We start from the raw sequence: 10,277 nt of genomic DNA, 5'->3' as shown, positions 1-10,277 counted from the left end.
CTAGGGATCTGCTGGCTGCTCTGCCATTCCTCCTGCTCAAACAGCCATAAAAAAACACCACACCCCATGCCTAGGATTTTGCAGTGAAAAAAGGGATTTTATGTAATTACCTGCTAGCAGCCAAAAAGCAAACAACAACTCACAGTGGATGCAGGGCTCCAAGACACCAAGAATTTGTCAATGCCACGTACCACATAAAAAGCACAATTTGAAATAAAATACAGTAGTAATCACTTTGTCCTCTCTCTCTAACCAATTATTCTGCAGGACTTATAGTAAATCTTCATAAATTGTTCCAAGCTATGCATCTTTTAAAAAATGTTTTCACAAAACTGCCAACATTTTTAGCTGCTGGCTCTCAGAAGTGGCTTCATCTGTTTGTGCAGGTCCTGAAGGACTGTCTTTGCTCAGATTTGTAGTCTAAGTACCAACTGCACCAAATCAAGTGGAAAAAAAATAAAGTAACAGTTGCTCAGTATTTCTGAAAATTGAAGAAGCATCTGTTTGGACAAAGTATGGGGAGCTCTCTTTATGATTAAGAGTTTTATTCACAGTGAATTAGAAGTTGGAAGAAGCAACTCAGAGGAGGACTCTGTAGTACCACATATTATGAAACTGTGGAAGCAAGAAAAAAAAATTAAGAATGGTGGAAAAAAAATTTAAAATTAGGTATTTTTTGTATTACTGCTTAAACTAAGGAAGGGTCCCTGTTTATATGTGCTCATAGCAGTCTTCCTTTCTAATTCACAAGTTAGGAACATTCAGCTTTGACTGGCTCCTGGACTGCTGTATGCCTTTTTTTTTCTTCACTTCTTATTCAAAAGTAGAGGATTAAAAATATGTAGATTGAGTAAAGCAATCTTTAATGTTTCAGGGTTTATTTTGCTGTTTACAAGGAATTTATGGAGATGTTATCTGGAAAAAATGTAACTGTTACAAAAAAAAATTTGTAACTGTTGCAAAGGCAAATCGTGTTTGTAAACTATAGTTTCCATCTTCTTTTCTACTCCTAGCTTCTTAAAAGCTGAATGTTGAAATGTCTCTTTTCCCCCAGCCCCGATGCTTTTTTTTTTTTTTTTTGGCATCCTTGTTGGATTCCAAAACAAGAGACCAGGGCCAAAATTTTTATCTGTGCTTATATATAGGCTACCTATATTGCCTAATCTTCAAAACCCCCCAGTGAAGTATCCCCATTAAAGGATGCTTCTCACAAAACAGAGCATCTTGCCCTGCTTTTCCTGTCCAGAGCACAGTACCCTTACCTCTGGTTGGACACTTCATGAACAACAGGAGGATGTGAATACGTGCAATTAATTTGAAAAAAAGAGGAATTTTTTCCCTCAGTCAAGAGGGATCTGTCAAGGCAGTATGAACCTGGCAATGACCAGCAGTCAGAACAGCAGGAGCTGGTATGGTCTGGTCTGATGGCACTGCCTGGAACCCATGAGGCAAGAGGTTACTGTGACCTAAAACACTGTGTGAGACCCCTCCCACAGGGAAAATTAATGGTCCTGGTGGATACCAGGGCACAGGATGCAGCTGCATATTAATTTAAAAATTTCCAGGCTATTGAAAATCAAAGCAGTGGGAGTTGTAGCTCGAAAACAAGCTGTTATGTCCTTCCATATGCAGAAAAAGTTGTTTTCCACTGAAAGAACATATTGGAGAAAAAATGCCGTGATTGGTAATCTGAATTTATATTTAAGACTAAAATCCTCAATAGAAAAGCATCTTCCTCATCAATAACTTGACTCCAAAAATAAAAGTTGTTTCTGGAAGTGGTTTAGGACAAGTTAGTCAGCATATTTCACCAGAACAATCATTAATCTCATGGTGAAGCTACTCTCATAGTACTTAGAATGAGAAAAACAATTCTATTGATTCATTTAAGTTTATATCCATGCTACTTACTGAAGAACAGGATCTAGATAATTTAGATGCCTTTGATAAAGGTACAGTAATACTATTTAGTGAGGCCGGTGTTTGCTATATACCTAAAAGCATTTTTTTAAATATTTAGGACATCTAAGAAAGATGAGTTGGTATCCACTTCCAAATACCTACCTGAAAATCTTCAAAAGCAGGGGCCTTTTTTTTTATTATTTACTGTAGAATACAGCTGTTTGTGCTTTTCTGCATCTATGTATACATCAATAATATCAATAACACCAAGGTGGTGTGATTTTCACTGAAATGAAGTTCTTGTGTGCAAAGACAAGCAATAGAGAAATGCACCAAAGTCTCACTACACAAATAAAAAAGCAGGATAACAAACTGGTCTATGTGTGGAACTTCACTAAAATCAGTGGCAAAGCTGCCATTCACTTCAGAGGCAGAAAATTTCAGTCATGGGCTGTGTGATACATCAATGGGCAGAGTCTGTAGAAAAGTTCAAAAGTCAAGGAGCTTAGGTCTCAGCCTTTCAATGCAGTCCTTGCTCTCATTAATACCAATTTCTGATGAAGACCCTTTCTAGGTATATGTGTCTCCTGTTAGCTTTTGTAGAGTTCTGGGTAAGTCTCAAAGATAAACAGACTGCTTAATTATTAGTTGGTGATGCATGACAGAATTTTGGGAACAGGACTGTAAATGTCACACAGACAGTAAATATGTTCATATTTTGAAGTTTGGATGTAGGCAGCAGTTGCCTTCACTCTAATGAAAATATCTACATACATTTTTATTGCTAGCAAGACTGTTTTAATAATTATACAGATTTAGTTCCCTATGAGGGTGAAAGGAGTCTTCAAATAGACCTCCACAGTTCTGTGCCCTGCCTAGCTACAGTCTAAACATTGTAAGATTTAACAGAATATTTTGCAGCATTAACAAAGGGTTTTGACAGTGCTAGTTTCAGGAAAGGCATTAAATGGGGAACAATTTCTTTAGTAGCATCTGATATTTCTAAAATAGGTGTTATATCTCTGAAAAAAAAAAAAGCTCTGTGGAACAGATTTTGTGTTGATGTTACAGTTTGTGTACAACTCAGTCTACTACTTCCCTAAGATTTTGAAGAGTGCATGTGCATGAATTCATCTGTATAAATGCATGCTCCTTCAAACCACCAAAAGGCTGGGGTTTAGAAGTATCTTCTTGTGTTTTTAACAAGTATCTATGCTATATAAAGTACAGAATTTCAGAATTAAAACTGGAATAATAATTAATTTCCTTATTCTGTAATTCAGCTATCGAAGGATGGTTTTAAAGTTTTCAACTGTTAAACTTGACAGTTCGCTAGAGATATTTATTTACAGGTAACAGATAAAAAATTCAAAATGCAGAGGGGAAAAAAAGCACAGCAGCACAGAAGTTAACTTTTCATGCCTATGAAACCAAGACACCCAAGCAGCAGACTACAGGCAGTGCTGCTAAGTAAACTGCTGGCAGACATCCTTCCATCTATGCCTAGCTAGAATTAAGCATTGCAAGACATATTTATGCCATCGAACTAGAGGAATTTTCCCTCAGAAACATTAAATTGTGTCAGAATTTCAGTAAGCAGATGAACAAGTTAACAGCTGAAGTCTTGCTCAGCTCCGTATCCAATAACTGAAACAACCACTAGTGGTATACACTGCACTGATTTTTAGAAGTATATTCAAACACACATCGCAGCTGCAACTTTTTTACCTATAAAATAACCCAACTTTACAGAATCTGTAGAGGAAACAGACCAGACAACCGTAAGGTTCCTCTAACTCCTTTAGAAGTTAAAGAAATCCACAGAGTCAACGTCCCGCTCCCTCCGCTGCGGAGAAGCGGAGACGGTGATTTGGTCAGCGAAGTTAACTCGACGCGGCTCGGTAGCCCGCGATGAAGATCACCCCGCCGAGCTCCCCTCAGAAGAAACGCTGGGGGAAGAACGAGCAGAGCGGTGAGGAGCCAGCTCCGCTGGTGAGCGGCCGGGGAGCAGCGCCCGGAGCGCCCCGCTGTCCCCGCACTGTCCCCGCACTGCTCCCGCTGCCCCGCCGGGCCGGGGGTGCTGCGGCCGGGAGGGGACCGCGCTCCGCCCACCGCGCCGCACGGAGCGGGGCCGCGGGGCGGGGGAAGGAAAAGTTTCCCGGGGGATGCGAGGGCCCCCCGCCCCCCGCGCCGGGCTGCCATTGGCCGAGCCGCCTGCCGGAGCCCAGAGCCACAAAACGCGTTGCTAAGTGGATGTTTATTTTTTTTCCCCCTCTTTTTATTTTTTTCTCCCTCCCCCCCCCCCCTTTTTTCTTTTTTTTTTTTTTTTGCCTCCCCCCGCTCCTTCACTACTTCTTCGGAGCACTCGCGCCGCTCCCGCCGCCGCCGCCGCCGCTCCGCCCCGCTCCGCTCCCCGCGGAGGCAGCGCGGGTCGGGCGCGGAGCCGTCCCGCGCCGGCCATGGCCTAGCGGCGGCGGCCGGGGCGCAAGATGAGTTTCCCGGCGGAGGACGGCGTGGGCAGCCTCTGCCACAAGGCGCTGCAGATCATCTCGGAGCTGTGCCTGGGCGGGCAGGTGGAGCGGGAGAAGTGCGCCGGCATCTTCCCCCTGGAGAGCGCCCGGCAGGGCATCGGCGGCACAGGTACCGGCACCGGCCCCGCCGCCGCCGCGGGGCGGACAGCGAGGCGTGGGCGGCCGGAGAGCGCAACTTTTCCCTTCGCTTTCCCTGCGTGCGGAGGGGGCGGAATGGGGGGGGGCAGGCACGCAGCCCGCTTTAAAATCCGCTCCCTCTCGCAGCCCGCCGAGGAGCGCCGAGGGGAGCGCCGGGACCGGGAGCAGCGCGGCGGGGCAAAGGCGGGGGCAGCGGGCGAGGGTGCGGGCGTGGGGCCGGGGAGCACGGACAGGTGCCCAGGGGACAGAAATCGCCGCCGGAGACGGCCCCGTTCCCGCGCAGCTCGCTGGTTTGCCGCCCGCAGCTCCGCTTCGGCAAGGTTTTCCCCACGACGGGAGTTTGTCTGTACGGAAAGCCCGGAGCCGGGCTGCTGCTGCTGCTGCTGCTGCTGCTGCATGTGTTAGCGGGGCCGTGCGGGCGGGCACAGGGCTGCGGTCCGTGCTCCTGTCACGGGTGGGCAGAGGGCTGCGGTCCGTGCTCCTGTCACGGGTGGGCAGGGGGACAAAGCTGCGGTCCGTGCTCTTGTCACGGCTGGGCAGAGGGGCACAGAACTGCGGTCCGTGCTCTTGTCACGGGTGGGCACAGAACTGCGGTCCGTGCTCTTGTCACGGGTGGGCAGCGGGGCAGAGGGCTGCGGTCCGTGCTCTTGTCACGGGTGGGCAGCGGGGCACAGGGCTGCGGTCCGTGCTCTTGTCACGGGTGGGCAGCGGGGCACAGGGCTGCGGTCCGTGCTCTTGTCACGGGTGGGCAGCGGGGCAGAGGGCTGCGGTCCGTGCTCTTGTCACGGGTGGGCAGCGGGGCACAGGGCTGCGGTCCGTGCTCTTGTCACGGGTGGGCAGCGGGGCACAGGGCTGCGGTCCGTGCTCTTGTCACGGGTGGGAAGCGGGGCACAGGGCTGCGGTCCGTGCTCTTGTCACGGGTGGGAAGCGGGGCAGAGGGCTGCGGTCCGTGCTCCTGTCACGGATGGGCAGAGGGCTGCGGTCCGTGCTCCTGTCACGGATGGGCAGCGGGGCACAGGGCTGCGGTCCGTGCTCTTGTCATGGGTGGGCAGCGGTTCCGTGCACCGGGCGCGCCACGCGTGGGCTGCACCCGCTCTCCCTCTCTCGTCGCCGCTGTCCCTCTGCGTTTGGCCTGCGACACTGGGGCCCGGGTAACAGGTCGGGCGGCGGGCAGGGCGGGCAGCCAGCGGGGCTCGGGCGCAGCTCGACACGTCCCGCCTCGCAGTCTCCCTTTTCTGAGTGGGGTTTGAGGGTTTTGCATCCTCTCCGCTCATCGCTGGGGGAGGCAGGAGTGCCGTCTGACAGGCACTGGGAACCTGTGGAGTCAGGGCAGAGCTGCGGTCCGGCCCGGGACACTTGCACAGGAAAATTTGGGTAGGGTGGGAGGAGAAAATTTGGGTTAATATAAATATTCCGAATTCAGAAAAATTGTCATATTGAAACTAAGATTTTGAGTCCTAATAGTGGTGCCTTTGGTCCCTGATATCTGGATTTTCTGCACCTTTTGGAACCAACTCTGTACTTTTACATTATCCTGTGCGGTGCTCTCTGGACACCTTGTTTTTCTCGGCACTTATTTTTAGGGCAGGGCTTGAAAGTTGCTCAAAGTTCTGTGCTTAATTTCTGCTAGACGGGATTGATAACCTCTACTGTCTATCCATAAATGCAAATGAACAGCTTGCATTATGGCCAGCAAATGCCAAGTGTAACAGTGCAAATTAAATAAATTAACGCCGGGTCATGTAAAGCAGCAGGTTCTCAGCGTGAGCCCCAGCTGCGCTGTCGCTGCCGCCGCAGCTGATGGGCTTTTTGTTGTTACTTTCTTTTCTTTGAATACCCACAGATTTTACCACAAATTTCAGGTTATTTGTAGTGTCTCAGATCAAAATCACTGTTGTCTGACCCTGCTGTAGTCAGCCCAGCCCGACCCAGCCACCGGGACAGGGCAGCAAGGCAAGGAGGGGCAGGGGGGCTGCAGCCTTCCCCCAGCACGGATCATGAATATTCTGGTCATGCTCTGTGTTAGTCTTCATGGTCTGAATGGTAGAAGGTTGAATGAAAACAGCATTACCCTATGGAGCCTGGAAAATTAGGCTCTGCAAAGTTGGTGTATAAACAGGTGGGATATGAAGGACACAAAACATTCCATGAGGTAAACCAAGATCTGCTGTTTGGAAAATGAGAATCTTCAACACTTGGTTCAATGCTGCATTATGTATAATAAGATGAGCTTCTTTTTAAGCATTTCTTGAAAGTCAACAATCTTCTTTGGTTTCCATTTGTAATACCTTACAGTTGTTGGATTAGGGAAAAAATATAGTAAACAGGAGCTGGAACCACTGGGTGCCACATCTCAGCTGAATTCCTGAATCTCACTTTTTCCCCCTTAAAAGGAAACCAACATTAGATGATGGGTGTCAACTTTATTGAGATGCACGGTATATTGAGCATTACTTCATTAGCCACACTGCTAATGAACATATACTAATACTCTGTCTCCAGAGGAGGACCAGACACACTGTCATTGCTGATAATTGACAATATTTTAACATGTAAACACTTAGGTAGACAAGATATAAATATAACTTGCATCAATTTTGTGAGCAGAAATATTCTAAATACAGTTTAAGCTGAGAGAAGTGGTGTCACTGGAAGGTGAGGCATGCCACATCTCCTCTTCAAATGCACATAGAGTTCCTTGTCATCTCTATGGATAAAGCTAATGTTGTCTAGAGCACTGAACAACCATGGATCCTCTTCATTAAAGGTGGAAATGTTAAATGTTAAGTTCTGTTTTCCTCATTTCAAAAAGATACCTAAAAGTATCACAAAGGTAGAATAGGCAAAAATCACTAATGAGATGTCACTAAAGGAGAGAAGTCTAAGCAGTACCAAGCCTGACAGAGCTCAAGAAGCATTTGGACAATGCTTCCAGGCACATGGTGTGATTCTTGGGGATGGTCCTGTGCAGGGCCAGGAGTTGGACTAGGTGATTCTTGTGGGGGCCTTCCAACTCAGAATATTCAGTGACTCTGTAAACCATGAGGATACACATATTTGAAAAGGAAAGAACGGTGCAAGCAACCTTTCAGAAAGTAGAAGAGTAGATGGTAAAAAGGAAAGGAGACCTTTTTCTATTTAATACAAGGATAAAAACATGTTCTGGAAGTTGAAAACACTGTAAAATGAGACTAGAACTGCACTGGTACAGTTATGTTAGTGAGTGTGGGGATAGCCTTCTGTTCAGCTAGACCATGAAAAGCAGCCAAGCTTCTCAGAGGAATCAGCTACTTGAGGCAGAAGATGCATCACCCAATCACAGGCTCAAAGCAAAATATGAGACAATATTGACTCCATGACCCAGGAAATTTCAGAGGGAAGCAGAGACGCTGGGCAGTGATTTTTTTTTTTGATAGTGTATATGCCTAGATGAGAGAAAGAAGCATAAAAAAGATAAACAAACAAAGAAGAGGAAGCTGGAGATCCAGCCAGAAGAAAAAATGGTAAGTATGGCTCTGGGAAGGCAGAGTGTCACAAAATGAAGCAACCAAGCAGAAAGGGGAGATATTCAGTTTTCCTGCCAATAAGGGAACAGACAGGTTGACATCAAAGAAATGACTGATTATTCAACAGGTTTTTTCCTCTCAGTGCCAGAACCAACACCTTAGGACCCTCAATTACTGCTTGCTGCTTGGGTCAAGAAAGGGGGATCATATTTAGTGTAATGAACAATCACTCTACAGAACTCATAGCAAATAATCTTCATGAGACAGAAAATTTAGTAAATTTCTAAGAACTTTAAAGTGAATATAGACATCTGCTGTATATTTTCTGCCCCAGCAATGACAAGAACTATTAATTTGCTCATCTCAGGGGAATGCTCAAGTGAAAAGATTAGGAAGATGTTTAGGTTTATAGTACCTCTGTATGATTAGATGACTGTGAGCTTTCTTCTGAAAGTTATAGCATTTTTGGCAAAATGCACAATTAGATGTGCAGCTGTTTTCTTTTTGTTTTACACCTCCAGTACATTTGGGCAAAATAATTAAGATGTCAATTATAAGAGTTAAGGTGGAAAATAAATGGGAGCTGGATGTGCAGGATTTCACATAATAAAATTTATCTCTAAACTTATTAAATTATTCATTTTCTATAACTGTCCCAAACTCAAATATGCAGTGTGGTTATACCGGTATCTTGGCTCAGGTTATCTCATAAAAAAAGGACTCTAATTAATTTTTTTCAGCTAAGCATCCCTCCTCATTTTCAGTGGAACCAAGCACATCAAAGGTCCCAGTTGTGAGCATTTCTGAAGATTAAGCCAATTGCATACAGTATAATGAGAGGAGTTTGGACATTCTGCTCTAGGGACACATGTTTAAAATTCATTTTATGTCCTCTGCAAATGGTGGGTACTTTGTGCTCTTTGCCTTTTTTTAGGCCTGCTGGTCATGCAAAACTTTACTCTCTCATTATCAGTTCCCATGGGTGACAAATGTTTATTACAGAGCTGCAAACCCAGCTCTGCTATAAACATTGAGGGCATATTTTAGCCCACTAGAATGGGTAGTGAATGTCTTGAGAGTGATGTTCACTCTTGCTCCTTTGTTTGTCAGACAATTGATTTTTGAAAGTTGACCATGCAAAGAGCATCAGCTTCTAGGGGATCATTTGTTATTCATGTAAATATTCTGCTGACAGTTATTCTGTTAACATAGCAGTTTAACCTACCAAGTTTTTAACCCTACCCCTGACTGACAGTTTGCTATAAAAGTACAGAGGGAGTAAGAAAGCGCTGGAGCATCCTGCCCATGGCCAGTCTGTAATACAGACCCACTCTTCCACAGTGAGCAATGCCTTGTGTCCTCCTGCTGCAGCTGCCATGTGACTCCTGTTGGCTGTCAGAAGCTTCTCTGACAGCTCTCAGCCTGCTGGGTGGCAGCTGATTTAGTTCACATTTAGTCCTGGCTCCTTTGAACACACTGTGTTCATGCACATAGTGCACACTCATCCACAAGCAGTGTGAGCTGTGGCTGTGCTTGCACTGCCTGGATCTGTTTAGGGGAGGGGGAAGAACAGATTTACCCCACAGAGTGCTTGTAAATTCTGCTCAACTGTGCCAAAGCATGAAGGGGATGAGAAATGGCTTGGACAAATGTGAAGGCTACAGTGATCAGGCTGTCATACGAGAAAGGAGCATTTTTCTTTGTGATAAAGTAACTGTTGTGTGAAACAAGTGAGCATTCTGTTACAGAGAAATGAAACAGTGTCTCTGCTACAGGGGAATGTGAGAAAATCAAATAATAAACATTTCAACAGGTAACAGACCGACCAAATTATTTTGCATCCAGTTCATCACCTGGTTAGATCAATGTTGCTATCAGAGAAATAAGGCTTGATGGGAAAAAAGTGCATAACATAAAAAACATAACTTACAAGATCAGTGTTAATAAGCTGTGAAAACCAGAAATACATCTAATTCAGCAGCATAAAGGCAAAACCAGGGGGGTAAACATACCACTGAGACCAGACTTATTTACAAAAACTGTGAAGGCAGTCACAACAATACAGACAACAGCAATACAGACAGCAGCAATACACAGAAAAACAAGAGGTTTACAAAAGCATCTTACTCTATACACATTTCATAATAAAATACAGGGGGAAATACAGAAAGATTTATACCATCTGGAGAACAAATCTATA

The 10,277-nt window shown here is 45.6% G+C and overlaps 1 protein-coding gene across 1 annotated transcript in view; it reads left to right on the top strand.

Annotated features, from left to right (window-relative positions):
* The first annotated feature begins 4,256 nt into the window (after positions 1-4,256).
* SYT10 (synaptotagmin 10) overlaps positions 4,257-10,277 on the top strand; it is a 45,996-nt gene continuing 39,975 nt past the window's right edge. The window contains exon 1 of the mRNA XM_071422448.1: positions 4,257-4,542. Coding sequence (XP_071278549.1) covers positions 4,392-4,542 — 151 coding nt within the window. The 5' untranslated portion in view covers positions 4,257-4,391. The remainder of the gene's footprint in view (positions 4,543-10,277) is intronic.

The sequence above is a fragment of the Agelaius tricolor genome, unplaced genomic scaffold (assembly GCF_023055355.1).
Source record: "Agelaius tricolor isolate 1412-34295 unplaced genomic scaffold, bAgeTri1.0.p SCAF_3, whole genome shotgun sequence".
Classification (NCBI taxonomy): Eukaryota; Metazoa; Chordata; class Aves; order Passeriformes; family Icteridae; genus Agelaius; species Agelaius tricolor.
Note: the sequence above shows the minus strand (reverse complement) of the source record. Positions and strands in the feature narration are given on the sequence as shown.